This window comes from Nomascus leucogenys, chromosome X, assembly GCF_006542625.1.
Source record: "Nomascus leucogenys isolate Asia chromosome X, Asia_NLE_v1, whole genome shotgun sequence".
Classification (NCBI taxonomy): Eukaryota; Metazoa; Chordata; class Mammalia; order Primates; family Hylobatidae; genus Nomascus; species Nomascus leucogenys.
Window position 1 is genome coordinate 30,852,996 of NC_044406.1, and position 15,954 is coordinate 30,868,949.

At 34.7% G+C, this 15,954-nt stretch overlaps 1 protein-coding gene across 1 annotated transcript in view; it reads right to left on the minus strand.

Moving 5' to 3' along the window:
• Nucleotides 1-15,954, minus strand: part of DMD (dystrophin) — a 1,770,560-nt gene that overhangs the window by 1,272,936 nt on the left and 481,670 nt on the right. The window contains exons 33-35 of the mRNA XM_030807549.1: nucleotides 8,880-9,059; nucleotides 8,442-8,570; nucleotides 6,649-6,819 (exon numbers count right to left, since the gene is read on the minus strand). Coding sequence (XP_030663409.1) covers nucleotides 6,649-6,819; nucleotides 8,442-8,570; nucleotides 8,880-9,059 — 480 coding nt within the window. The remainder of the gene's footprint in view (nucleotides 1-6,648; nucleotides 6,820-8,441; nucleotides 8,571-8,879; nucleotides 9,060-15,954) is intronic.

Below are 15,954 nucleotides of genomic sequence, written 5' to 3' on the forward strand. Positions count from 1 at the left end.
TAAATCTTCATTGGACTTTCTAGATCAAATTTATAAAATGCATCATTTATTTCCCACCGAAGTTTAGGAGAGCCAAAATAATTAAATCACTGTTAAATTATTTTCCACATACAGAACCATATTTTAAGACAGATTAGGCCCAATCATGAGTTTCTTTTTCTTATATATTCTATGTTACATGGGAAGGCCACTGACTCTCTCACAGCCTCCTATAAACTTGTGAAAGTCTCTTATCCAAATAATGATTACTTTTATATCTTCTGACACTGATTGGAAGTCAAAAAAAAAAACTTGGTAATTTATAATTATTACAGCAATCAAACAATGAATATTTAAGTATTTGATGCCCGATTGTCCAAATTTCATATTACAGTTGTAATACATATATATACAAACTGCTACATGAATTTTAGTAGCAATTTTCAAGGCCTATATGGAAATTAAAGAACATATTCCAGATGTATCCTATAGCAAATAAGTCTTAGTAAAGGATCAAAGTTAGAGAAAATAATTTCACTTTTTTCTGGTTAATATCAATTTGAGAATAAATAATTTAACATTTCAGCTCCTTAGAACAGTAAAGTATACCTAATCTCTAGAAAAATACAATCTAAGCAAATTTGATGTATAAATTACATAATATTTTGCAACAAGTAAAATAACTGCCTTTATTAATGGGACATACCTAAAGTTTGTTTAGTCAAAATTATTTTGCATCTAAGTATTACAACAACAAAAAAATATAACTTGATGCATATTTTATTATTGAAATTTTTTTTTATTTTTATTTTTGAGATGGAATCTCACTCTGTCGCCCAGGCTGGGTTGCAGTGTGGCAATGTCGACTCACTGCAACCTCCACTTCCCGGGTTCAAACAATTTCCCTCCTCAACCTCCCAAGTAGCTGGGATTACAGTCGCCCACGACCATGCCCAGCTAATTTTTGTATTTTTAGTAGAGAGGAGGTTTTGCCATGTTGGCCAGGTTGATCTTCAACTCCTGACTTCAGGCGATCTGCCTACCTCGGCCTCCCAAAGTGTTGGGATTACAGGCGTGAGCCATCGTACCAGGCCTATTATTGGAATTTATATGCAGACTTTCCTAGTCAATCAGAGTTAAATTTGGAGTCATTTTTTAGTTCATCATCTTCTTGGGTCCTTGTATGTAATGACTTAACTCTAGGCTACCTCTAAATAACTCCAGAGCAGCAGTTCTCTAAGTGTGGTCCCTAGACCTTCAGCATCAATCTGACCTAAAAAAATGTTAGAAATGCAAACTCTTGTGCTCCACTCCAGACCTAGTGAGTCAGAAGCACTGAGTGTGGGGCCCAGCACACTGGTTTTAACAATTCATCCAAGTGCATACAAAAGATTTACTGCTCTAGACTGAAACTTCCTTTCCACTCCCATAGCTATCCCTTTATTTGAGGTCATCAGTGTATCTCATCTAGACTACTGCAATAACTCCCGAACTTCATGTCATTATTCAGTGCAACTCTCCTCACAACTATCACTGGACTAATTTCTCAACAGTGCATACACATACACACACACACACACACACACACACACACAGCACACCAAGAACTCTTCACTGCATACTGAACTAAGCATAAATGATTAGTCTGGCTGTCCATGACCTCTTCACACTGTGTCTAACCATAATCTTCAGTCTTATCATCCACAACTAAGTTTTGTCTTCCATGCCCTCTATTCTGAAAACTAAAGGAACTCACTCTTCATTGAACACACTGTATGCTCCTGAGCTTTCTCATAGGTTTATGCTGAATTGTTACCTCCTCTGTGTTGCTGGAGTGGCTGCTAAACTCACTTGCCATGCACTCACTCTCAATCTAGTATCCATGAACACATCTTGCCCTATCATTAAACAGTAAGCTCCTTGAATCTATCATATCTTACCTAGCAATAGATCCCCCACACTACCAAACACTGTTATCAGAAAATAATACATGGTTGGTGAGAATTCATCCTGATTCATCACTTTTCTCAAGTCTTCACTCATTAGTGCTTTCAGATATACCTCAACTAGCATCACTCCCAAATTGGTGACTCCCCTTCTCCAACTTGGCTTCTAGAGGGATGGAGAGGGGTAGAACTGTCATAATTAATATGAATAAATAATCAGTTTATTTTTGTCCTCCCATGCCCCTTCCTATACTTCTGTCTCCTATCACCTTATTTTCCCGATAGTATCCCCTTACCCTCAGCAATACCACTGAACTCAGATGCCCTAAAACAGAGACAGTTGAGACAAGGAGTCTCTCCTCATTGATTCTATCAATTTTACTCAGGGTTCTAACATTATCTCTGATTCACTGTTATAATTCTGATCCTCCCCATTAAAACTGCCAATTCCTCACACTGATTTCACATCGATTAGGAAAAAATATGCTTTTTTCAAAGTCATTGGATACTCTTAGGTAACCTCAATAAAATGGGAATAGGCATCATTTTTATGTATTTTAAGGGGCGTATTTGGGACAAACATAACTCCCTAGTAGTTCTTAAATTCATCCACTTGATTATCTTTAAGGCTGGTCTTTGTCATGAAAATAGCAAAGACACGATTTTCTGACTCCAGTCGATTATAGCAGAGACCATAGAAAATCAACAATTCTTTCATTTTTTTCCATCAGTTTTTGTCTCAATCCCCCAAATTTGGCCATTCAAGTCTAATATACATAACGATGGAAATAACTATTGATATTAATTATTTTTAATCATTTCATATCTGTACACTGATTAATACATTTTAAATGTATGTTTTTACATATATTACATAATTTGATCCTCATTACAATCTTTAAATTAAAATAAAACAGGCATCATCTCCCTAATTTTGCAGCTAGAAATGAGGCTCTGAGAGGTAAAAGGGCATATCCAAAATCACTAAGTAGTAATGTGCTCAGCTAGTACTCCAAGCAGGTCTTGTGGCTTGAAGTTAAGGACTTCTTGCTCTCACCATACTGCTCCTTGTTGAGGGCCAAACTTAATATTACAGAGAGCTGCACTTGGACGGTCAAGTCCTCAGCCAATCTGAGGATCCCTTTACTCATTGCTTTCTGGGCTTTGAAATTCCTTGTCATGAACAGTCCTGGCAGGAGACATGGGAGTACCCCACTTTGTATTCTTCACCAAATAGTAAATCTAGACACCAGTGAATTTTCAGCATAAGTTATTTCTCTATTCAAGGGCCCTTTAGAGTTATCTTCTCAAGGCTATACTGAAATTGGTGATTACAATGAGTCTATGATCTACCAATGTTCAATTTCAAACTACTTTTTTTTATCACCATAGTTTTTTTTTTTCCCCAGGTTACTCTTCCATGAAACTTAGACATAGACTCAACCATAGAAAAGCCATATTCTAACCTAATATTATCCTGTATAACCCCTGCTATAAATAAACCTGATTTTGAGATCAAAGGCTACCCCCTAAAACATCCAGCATTTCAGGACTTCCCTACTCCAAAGCAAACACACACAAGACATTAAATGTTTTAAATTCCTTATTGTAATCAACAAAAGATTACTGAATAGTCAAATTTTAGAACGAGCAGGGATTTATGAACTAATCTAATCTAGAAATTTAAAACCATGTTCTATGAGCATAATTTATACTTCCTGAATTCAATCATAGGAAGGAGAAAGATAAAATGGCAGATATTTCCCCCATCTAGTAACTCTATTATTTTCCAATTTATTAATTTTATTTTAATATGATTTTAATATTAAATATTATTTAATATTTTATTTTAAATAATATTTTGGGCAGGATAGGATTTCTTTTAAAAATTGCTAATCTATTTTAACTTCCTCATCTTACAAACAATGAAATGGATATGCAGAGAAATCACATATTCTGGCTACTACTGAAAAAGTTAGGCCTAAAACTCAGTCTTCTAAATCCACTGTTTTCTCTGCTGAGATTACCTTCTAAATCTATTGTTCTCTCTGCTGAGATTATCTCACCATTATTTGAACATCCCCATGAAGATGAATTAGTGTTAAACATATTTTATGATTATACTAAGTATTCATTTCTGTTTCTAAACATATATTTTTTAAGAAAGGATCTTTAAACCCTTGTATCTTCTCACCACAATCTCTAACACAATGGAAGCTCAATCCCATTAGGTGATGCAATGAATATATAAGCAAAGTGTCAGATATGCTTTATTTCCGTGATTTTCATTTCATCGTGATAATAGAGCATAATTATCTCTTCAGAGCCCTAAAATGGGGTCACTATTACACTCAGTTGCCTTTACTAATTTAGAGAAAAACGAATACTTTGAAAAGCAAACGTGATTATTTTGTTAATTAACATATAATTGAAAATACTGGGCCAGGCACATTGGTTCACGCTTGTAATTCCAGCACTTTGGGAGGCCGAGGCAGGTGGATCACTTGAGGTAAGGAGTTCCAGACCAGCCTGGCCAACATGGTGAAATCCCGTCTCTGCTAAAATACAAAAATTAGCCAGGTGTCGTGGCGCCCACCTACATTCCCAGCTACTTGGGAGGCTGAGGCAGGAGAATCACTTGATTCCAGGAGGCAGAGGTTGCAGTGAGCTGAGGTTGTGCCACTACACTCCAGCCTGGGCAACAGAGAGAGTCTCCACCACAAAAAAATGAAATAAAATTAATAATAATAATAATAATAATAATAAATGAATATTCATTGGAAATTTCTTATGCCTTATGTTGCTAGGGAAAATAAAAGAAGTACATAGAGTGGATCACTTTATGCATGATTTCCAGAAGTATACCTACAAATTCATGCAGAATGTGAAATGAAAACTCACAAACTTGTCTTGGTCACAGACTTGTATTGGCTGGGTCTGTCACATCTGTGGTGGAAAGCAAATTCTACCCATTTTTTAATATCTGTGAATCACAATCTTCTAACACAATTTATCCAGAGATAATACCTTATTTTCTCTTAAATATTCTATAGCTTAGTGGTTTATTAAAATGTGCATGTGTGTGTGTCTATATCTTAGTAATGAAGCAGTAGCATTTTTTTAATGATTGAAATAAATCTCCATTGATTGTCCAGTTATTACATAAGCCATTGATATCTCAGAAGCAAAAACAACGGTCTTTGTAAAAATAAATTCTTTCAAAACTATACTCTAATCAATTTTAAGCGCCTGTCACATTTTTTTGCAGGTAATAATGACTGACTCAAATATATATATTTGTGACAGTTAACTACTTACTTCTCTCATGCTGTCTCTCTCCATATGTAGAGAATATAGCCTTTTAAAAGTCAACTATATAAGGTCTCTATGTATGGAGAGACAGAGTACAAAAGAACTAAGTAGTTAACTATTAAAAATACCTTGCAATGAATTAAGGTAAACTAATAACCTTTTAGTTTGGGAAGGTGAATTTTGAAGGGAACTGTGTCTCACGCATACAAGCTAAACTACTTAGAATTTATCATGTCACATTTCACTTATTTTGAAATCTACTTTAAATATGTACTATTATATAACATGATGAGACACTGTAATGCCTTAGAAAGTGTAGCAATTGTGAAACCATGCTATTAATGGTTGCTTATATCTATCAAAATATTTTTTGAAAATGTTCTTCTATTTTTCCAGGAATCAACACTTACCTGACATATTACATCATATTTTCTCATAAATACTCCAATGTTTTCTCATTTCAGATTATTTCTAACAATTATCTATATACCTAAATACATATATTGATTTTATATACATTTTTATGTTTGAAAGCATATATGTTGAAAACTTATCAAACTACAGTATATAAATTTCTAGGTAATTACTTGCATTTCAAATCTTCCCAAAGAGTTAAAATTTTATAACACTCTATTTATACATTTTTGCAAACTACTTATTAAATAAGACTCTGTCTTCATGAAATCATACACAAATATAAAGTCTTTCATGCAAAAGTTCCGTATTCCCTGGTTCTTCTTAAACAGTATATAAATAGGCATATAAAATTACAAAAATTAGGATATGTCAGCTTTGCAATGATTTGTTTTCATGGCTTGATCATTTCATTTTAGCCTAATGAATTTTGTCACACTGTCTACAACTAGCAAAAGCAAGTTAAATATACACACTTGCACAACCAGTAAAAAGGTACAAACACCCCAGATCGTGCAGAAGATATACAAGGCCTCATTTTGGATATTTGATCCACATTACATACAAGCAATATTGTATGAGTAGTGCTTTTGGCAAAATTTACCGGTAGTGCTTTCTTTTGATGGATGACTTCTGTGCTTTTGATTTATTTTTTTTTTTTTTTGGCCTTCAGCATGCTATTTGTTATTTTTTCTGTAGGTGACCCCTGAAAGTACGTATGTAAACTGCAGTATAGAATGCAGTTCTAGAATATCTGTGGCAGAAAAATATGAGAGAGAAAGAGAGACAGAGAGAGACAGAGACGGCGGAGGGCGGGGGGGGGGGCGGCGTTTATCTCCCATTATAATCAGTGGTAAAATTTCCTTAAATACATTTTGGCCTCCATTTTCCTTTTGAAAACCTTGCTGTGGGGCCTACTTGCCCCTTTCAGAGTACTGCGCAACCTTCGCAAGAGATCATTTAGCACTAGTTTCCACCTTGGAGTAGATCTTCCTACCTTTCCAGTCTTAATTCTGTGTGAAATGGCTGCAAATCGATGGTTGAGCTCTGAGATTTGGGGCTCTACTAATTTCCTGCAGTGGTCACCGCGGTTTGCCATCAAGTTTGCTGCTTGGTCACGTGTAGAGTCCACCTTTGGGCGTATGTCATTCAGTTCTGCCTTTAAACGCTATATTCCATGAGCAAGAGATAGGACTTTAAGTTAGTAATTAATGAAGGTCAAGATAGAAATAGAGAGCGAAACAGAGCGAGTGAGCAAGTGAGCGAGAGAGTGAGAGAGAGAGAGAGAGAGAGAAAGTAAGAAAATGAGAGCAAGCACACGCAGAAAATAGAAAGGGAGATAAAACCACAACTTCCATAAAACAGGAGTAAAATGAAAATGCGTGTGATTTCAGAAAAATAGATCACTGTCCTTAAGTTTGATGTATGTCTATTTACAATGTTTATTTAGTCCGAAGACGGACAGGGATGTTTTCCCAACTATGTTGTTGCAACTATCATAATATATTCTATTTAGTCTTATTTTATTATATCATTACTGAATTTAATAGTTGTGGAATAAACTAAGTATGTGCTCAGGAGGGCAGGTAGCTGAAGAACACTTTTCTATTTCTTCCTAGCACTTTCAAGTTCCTCTTTATTACACTGAGTGTCATAAGAAAGTGATTTTCTAACACATACGAATTTTGTGTCACATACAGAGGTACTAAGGAACGTTCTTCCTGACCTGCCGGGTGACAGAGGTTGAAGTTAAATAACTCAGACCCTATTATTCAAAAAGCCTTGAAGGAAATTCACCATAAGATGACATCTCTGACTGTACATCAAGGGATAATGAAGAGCACAATACAGATCCACATCAAAATAAGTTTCAGAAAATGGCATAAATGTGTTTTGGGGATAGCCTGGAATGCATTTATAGTTTTTCCTTAAAGGTATATTGTAATCTGTGGAAAATATCAGAGGCATAAAAATAAATTGCATAGAAAGAAACATAATTTTTGAGTTTTCTTTAAATAATAAACAACTAATCAATAAATTTATCAAACATTTCAGCAAAACAAAATAAAAAATGTTTATTTAAAAGAGAGCTGTTAAAATTCAACTCTACCTATTTAATTGGGAAAGGAGACATCATCAAATAGAAGCTATGTAGTATCAATAAGGTATATTAGCATATTATACCTCTCATACCCTTTTATCAGAATCATTTTTTAAAGAAAAGATAAAGTTGCCCTTAAAAAGAAGACAGGGCATCCTAACAGTCAGTTTCGATACTAAAAGAAAGAACCCAAAGCCTTGTTTACATGTAGTTAAAAATGAAAACCTCTGTTTTACATAAGCCCAATATTAAGACTAATTACCAAGATTTGCATATGGCATAGGCAAAAAAAATCAGCTGATTGGATTTCAGGTGTTGATTCAGATGGGCTAAATGAATGATAGTGTCAGATTGTTCTTTGTGTTAGACACAGGAACGTAGTACTACCATTGACAAAGGCAGAAATTTGCAATATGATTTCAAAATAAATCTTGGAATCTCTTTCTGAACGGAGTTTGCATGGGGTATAATTAACTGAGTGATGGATTTGAACAGCTACCCAGATTACAGAACTCTTCAAAATCATTAATTTCCACTCAAAGGGGGAAGGAAGGCAAAAGGGAAAGATAAAGGAAGGAAGAAAGGATTGTTTTACTCTTATTAAGATTTCCTTAGTATCTTTTAGGACAAAGATGATTGAAGTAACTGTTGTACAATTTGGACATTACTTTTCATATTTTATTTGCTACCTTAAGCACGTCTTCTTTTTGCTGGGGTTTCTTTTTCTCCGATTCATCCAAAAGTGTGTCAGCCTGAATGATCCACTTTGTGATGTGGTCCACGTTCTGGTCAAAAGTTTGCATGTGTTTCTGGTATTCCTTAATTGTACAGAGACATACCATGGCATTATTGGTTAGACAATATTCTTAAAGAATTTTTCCTATGTTCTAAAATGTTTAAAAGACAACAATACAGTTTCATTCAGATTAGTTTTAAGTGGTATTTTCATGTAGAATATTGCAGAAATATAAAGAAAAATATATAAAAATATTATTATAGATATTGAATTAAGAGCCAGCATATATGTGGGATTGAGAAATTTTCAAACACAGCATTTTTACTGGTCACTTAAGAATCTTTTTCTCGTGACAGAAAAGGGTGTAAAAGCTTCTGGCCTTTTCTCTTACCAACAAAAGATTTAACCACTCTTCTGCTCGGGAGGTGACAGCTATCCAGTTACTATTCAGAAGACTGAGTTTATCTTCCACCAACGTCTCCTTCTTGCCCAAAACCGCTTTCAAGGCCTCTCCTACCTCTGTGATACTCTTCAGGTGCACCTTCTGTTTCTCAATCTCCTTTTGAGTAGCCTGTGAAAAGGAGAGCATTGACCTTCAAGTAATATCTTGTAGTCCTAAGATTTAAAATTTATGAAATGGCTTTCTGTATGGTTACTATGATTTTGCAAGGTTTTAAACCTATGACTACGTATTAACGAATCATGAAAACCGTACCATATATACTGAAGCTTCATTATTGGGTAACTATGAACATATATATATACATAAGCATAATTCATGTCTTATTTTTCATTATAAATATTTAAAAAACATACATATTGTTCAACTAAATATATTTATATTTACTTAATTTGTACATGTAGTGGCTAAAGGCAGATATTTGAAAACCCATCCACAAATAAGAAACTGCCTTTAGAAAATTCTACAGTATGGTGCTACTGTATTTCTGCAGCAGGGATTTTTTAGCCTTTTAGTGCAACGGATCTCTTTGGCATCTGTTGAAGCTTAAAAACCCTTTCTCATAATAATACTTTTAAACACCTAAAACAAAATACACAGGATTTTAAGTGAAAACAATTATACTGAAATACAATATGCAAAACATCTTTTAAATAGTTGTGATGTAGTAATAAATGTTTTATTTCCTAATATGTTCATTAACAAGATCTAGCATCAGGTCTTTAGGATAATTTCAATGTACTGATGATGAGCATAACTGGTATTTTTAAGTATATACAATGTCTGGAACATACTATAAAAGTATCTGTCATTTCTATTAGTGACAAAGTCATGGGTATTTCTATTGCTGGAGTTTGTTGCTCACATCAATAACTGAAAAAAAAGCTTACTTTTGGTTTTAATTGAATACAAATAAAGATATCGTATTCCCCCAATCCAAGTTCACAGACCTTAATTCTATCCACAAACCCTGGACTAAAATCTCCTAAGAGAATATCAGTATTTCCTAAGAGGTGATTTATAAAACATGAAAACAATCACATTTAACATGAAAAAATATGGAGAGTAGTGATGCAAAAAGTGATCTTAGTACAAATGTTTACTACCTGCCCTGCATAAAGGCCCTTTCCTGGTACATGGCATGGCTGACAGACAACATGGTCACTCTACATTCCACTGCGTCTGAGCCTGGTTCTTTCCCTGCCTGTCTAGTTAGGCAGCTGTGGGACATTCACAGAGAGCTGAGCCAGAGCCCAAGAGACCCTTTTTCTCCTTTCTCAATAAGGTTAACAGATACAGAGGCTGTGATTGGCACTCGAGTTGAAAAGCTATTTGTGAGTGGAGCTGATGTCTTAATCACAGAAAACCAAAGCAAAACAAAATCCATGAGAAACAGCAATAACAGGAAAGTGGAAGAAGTCCAGCTACAAATAATCAATAAAACAAAAGCATTAAAAAAATTAATCAACAGCCCCACAGGGAGGCAGCTCTGTCACTGCAAGCCCGTACCATCTGCATCTAGTACTAACGAACCTAATTTTTGTATTTTAGTAAATTCACCTCTCACTCTGACCACCCGCCTCCCAATGCTATACAACGTGACCCCCGCCCGCCTACATCTAATTTCTTAAGAAAAAAATGACAGTACAAGAATAAGAAATTAGGTATAGGCTGGCCTCATAGAGTCGCTCTCAACGTGTCTTTTCTATCTTTATAATATATCTAAGTAGTCCTGTGGCTGTCTTTCTGCCACACCATCAGGTCCTGGTCCACTCGAAATCACTTCTCATAATTTTTGTTTTGGTTTTGCCTTTGGCATCAGATAAAGAGGAGAAATACATGAGGAAACAATGTATAAAAATTTTTATGCAAGACAGAAACACTGTTTCTTCAATTCTAAGATATTGCTTTATGTTACATTTTTTCAACACAAACATGCCTGAAATTTAAGGTACTTAACACCAGATGAACTCGACAGCTATCATGCATGGAGTTCTTCATATGTAGGTGCTATTTGTTGCACATGGGTGAGCTTAGCAATTCATAAAAGCAATTACTTCATTTATCAATCATAAGTGTTGCCTGAGCTCCTATTATATGCCAGTTACTACTGTAACAGAACCATATGTAATTCTCCTCATTATATTTTGGGAGATTATTGGAAGTCTCTCATTCGGGTAGACACAGCCCCTTTAGAGCTTGACTTCAGAGTAGACATAGAATAGATTTTATCCCTTTTAAGACTTTGTCTTCACCCTTTTGTAGTATACAACCTCTACAACCATAGATGTTAGCTATTGTTACTAGGCACTGTGGGATAAAATTGCAGAGAAGTCCCCGTCCTTCAAAAACTTATATTCAAGTATGAGTTTGTCAAAGAGATGGACATATATGCAAATGAGAATTATCTACTTTCTATATTCCAGTCTAGAGGCATGTCACTGTAGTTGATTTATTCACAAAGGTAACACTTCACAAAGTTGAAGCTTAATTTATATTTGGATTACTAATGATCTCTTAATATGTCTTCATAAAGATGACACTATATTTTAGAATCAATGTAAAAAGTTATTGTGTACATAGATTTTTGTTTCTTACATGACAAGCAATGCAATTAAAGGCAATGGAATTTTCCAAAACTCAGAAGAGATCAGAAAAATTTTGAACTTAGGGGACAATGTTGCAGATAGATCCCGGCTCACAAAATCTATTATGTGTCAACATCTGGCCAAATTCCTCCAGCTAATTTAAATAATGTCCAGTGATGTTCAGTTGATGGGAGCAAAATAGGAAGTGCGGACTAATTTCTAGTGCCTTCTTAAGTCCCACAAAATTATAAATTAAAACTAAAAAATGTTCAACTTATCACCATCATCAACTTGTATTTGAAAAAAGCAGTGGTATTATGGTGGTTTATAACTGCTAATGGTCAAAAGTGATTCATAGGAAAACTTACATTCTGTAAAAAAAAGAGACCTAGAGTTAAACCTTTATGTATGCTATTCAACAATAAACCAGTATTCAATCATTTGTATACGTGCTGTTTTGGGTTAGGAAAAAATATTGTGTTAATTAGTAGGCCTTAAATTTTCCCCTCAAATGTGTTTTTAATCAAACGTATGACTTAAGACATAAGACTTAAATAAGACTCAGCCTTTAAATACTATGCTGAGCTTGCTTTCTGGAGATCTCAAATATTAATTGAGCAATGTATATAAGGTGCCTAATATCCAGCCTGTACTGTGCTAGTCACTGCCAGAGATGAGGAAAGAGGTAATCTTTGCAAACCTCACTCTAATCATGCCTACAGTGTAGCTGCAGAGGAAAGCTTAAATGCAATAAAACAATTTGATAGCATACTAGAAAAAAATCACATTTTGGGGGGAAACAGATGAGCCATGGATGGAATAAGCATGAATGACTACAAGGGAAAGGTGACACTTGAAGGTGGAGTGTGCCATAAAGCATGGAATGGTTTGGATTGACTAAAGACAAGGTACGAAGCAACGAGAAGGTATGAAGGTTAGAATAAAAGCCTGCCATAGAGGAACAAGGAATCCTTATCGTAAACTAAAAGAATACACTTGATGAGGTTGTTGATGCACCATTTTCTCTGGCTCTAATAGATTCCCATAACAGAAGAATGTCTGCGTCTTCAGATGTATGAAGAACCAACCTAGAGCTATTGCCTTGGCCATTCTCTTTATACCTGTATTCGTTCCTCTCAAAGAGAGCTCCTTATTTATAGGGTTGGTGAGATGGAAAGAAACAGCTGAACATATATGGCATTTCCCCCTTTTCAAAAGCATCCGATTCTAAGCATACATGCCTTCTTCTGCCTTGTGAGGTGAGAGGTGGAGAGGGTTCTAGAAGGTCTGCTCTTCTGAAGGAGCAAGTTCAACTTCAATAACTAAATTCACTAAATTATAACTCAGATACTTTAGGTTTTTCAATCATGTAGTAATGTGATTGCTGCTAGGATTGATTTTAAGCCTGAAGAAAAAGCAAGATTGTGTGCACTCAGTTTTAATCTGACCTATGACATAATTGTAAGTCCACCTTCAGGAGATTCAAGAGAAGTTGAATGCAAACTAAATACTTGGCACTAAGGGTTTTTATGCTAGAGGGGAAAATATCTGACACAGGTAAAATCCAATAAAACTGTAAATTGCCACAATGTCTAACATATTATTTATTTTGCATATGTTACTTTGTAACATTTGATAGCTCTAGTATAGATAGTCCAAATACTAAGCACCAACTTCCATGATTTCAAACAAATTTGCTGTCTACTTCTTAGCCATAATAATTTCTAAATGCTACTCTAATTTCCTTATTACAAAATGATGAGTATAATGAGCTAATTTATTTCAGTGAAGTCACGCCCCATGTTGATGGGAAGGATGAAGAATACATTCTGATTCATTCCCCATATCTACAAGTTTAACTGCTTGTAGCAATTTAAAAAGGCATGTTAGGTTCAGGGTTCAGCTATCAGCTCACTTCATTGATACAGTAGCAAGATGGAAAAATCTTCTCCATTGGTCTCTGCTGATTATACCATCAGCATTTTTCATTATTTTTATTTAATGGTAGAAGGGTAAAAATTATTGCAACAATTATCTGGTCCCATAGGAACACCTTTACATTTTCCTTCAGGGGTAAAGAAATGTAGCTCAATTAACCTCTATTCTCTCCTCCACCCATTTAATATTTTCACAAGTTTTCCAATACCTTCCACAGATTTTCTTGGAATTTGTCAGGGACTTATATTCTTAAGATAACTTCAGTGTCTGATCTCCTATTGTTTCCACACCCTCTTTTTGAACAAATTTTATTATCTTAAGAGTCTCCTGTTCTCTAGAGCCTATCTTCAATCAGCACCACATTTATTTAACTATGTACCTTAACATCATTTCCTTATAGATTCCTCCCTTTACTAGGACCCAATTAAATTCGGGCTTATTTTAGCTATTGCTTTCTCTTATGCATGTTCCCTGTAGTATGAATAAAAGGCTAACTAAAGCATCCATAAAAGGCATCTTGAGAGGTCCCCCTACCCAAATGAATTCTGCACTTAGTATTTGCGAATATTATACCATTTCTGATCACAGGCAACAGGAGACAGTTCTTTCACCTTTTAGCTATGTAACATATTCATGGAAAGAAAAGGAATACATTGCCATATTACTGCAATTCTAAGGTGTGCATTTGTCACATTTTAAAGATTCGGAAATTGAGATGTAACATACAATTTAGGTTTACCTTGAAAGTGGTAGTGTGTTTTTTTTTTTAATTCTTAGCAGCTGTAATCATATCAATGGTGCATCACACAATCTAACATGTCTTAAACATGAGGAAATGAGATGTTAATTGCTTTTTCAGCCCCCAACATTCCTCTATCATGGCTAGAGGTTTAGGACATATTTTACTATTAGGCTAATGTGACAGAATAACATAATGATAAATTCAAAAAAAAAAACATAAAGCATTAAATAGGGGATTCTATAGCAATGTGTATTGACTTTTTAATAATAATGTATTGTTTATTAAAGAAAAATTTCATGAAAGCAGAATGAACCGAACAGAAATAACAGCTCTAACTATAATGACAGTGAATAGTGACTCCAATGGCATTTAACAGATGTTCTACTTTCTAAGTAACAGCTGCTTGATGCATTCATTGCACCAAGTTAATGATCTGCTAGTGTTATTTCACTTCACAGATAAATTACTGCGCTCGCTTTAAAATAAAAGATACGTAATTTTTCAGGGGAATCAGAGTATAACAGACTTTAGAGTAAGTAACAGTTCTTATATTTTTATAGCTAAGAGGAGTGATGAGTTGAGGCAGTTATCCAGATAATCTAGGACCAGAAACCAGATCTCTTTAAACTGTGAAAGCTGACAGTTTAAAAAAATATATACAAGACATGGTTGACTGAGCTGAATTTAGGTCTCCTCAGACAGCTTGAAATTTGCAGATCTTGTATCACATTATCTAGTGATTCTCAACTTTGCTGAATCAGAGAGCTGGTTACAGTTAGACCAATTAAATCAGAATCTCTGGAAGTGGGCCCCAAACATTGGTATACTTTTCAAGTTTCTTGGGTGATTTTGATGTGCAACCAATGATGAAAACCACAGGCAAACAGGAAGATGCATTCTGAGTTTTTACTGAGTGATAGTCATTAAATTCTAAGAGTGAACGAACTGAAAGCCAAAGGATAATTGAGCAACCAATGATTGTTCTTCCTGATGTTAAATATTATAAAACTGTTTCCAAAATAAATGTGAAAAACACAGTAACTTGTTTAACAAGTGGCTATTTGGAAATAGATTATTCTGCATTTAACACCTTGAATTACATTTATTAATACCATTTGTGTGTGTGTGTGCGTGTGTGTGTGTGTGTGTGTGTGTGAGTGTGTTCCTCTGAGGCAACTCTTGGCATACTAAGACTACTGTTAATAAAACAGGCGGTAGGATGGACATACTATAGGACCAAATTTTTTTTTGAGAAAATCTTATTCTACCATTTGAACTTTTAGATGACACCATGGATATTTAGGGGTTTAATGGAACAAAATTATTTAACTGAGTTGGAATTTTTGATGATTAAAACAAAATTAGAAATAAAATGTTAGTGATTAAATCAGAAATCATATAGATTAGACTTTGTCGAAGCTTGTGTTTCCCAAACATAATGATCATCAGGCAAGTAAACCTCTAATCACATAAATATTTACTTTGCTATGGTTATATTTTCCTGCTCAATTCATATGCTAAACAATATTGACCAGTAATGGGATATTCAGATTGATTTACTTACACTCAACTAATCAGAGTGATTTTAAGATACTAACAAACAATATTTGAAATCTAAAATCACACCAGTGGGGACAGACTACAGACTGTAATAGGTGATAGATACACACGGGTTTTCATTTTATTATTTTAATGAGGACTTATATTTTCTGCACTTGAAATTTAGCCATGGTTTGTT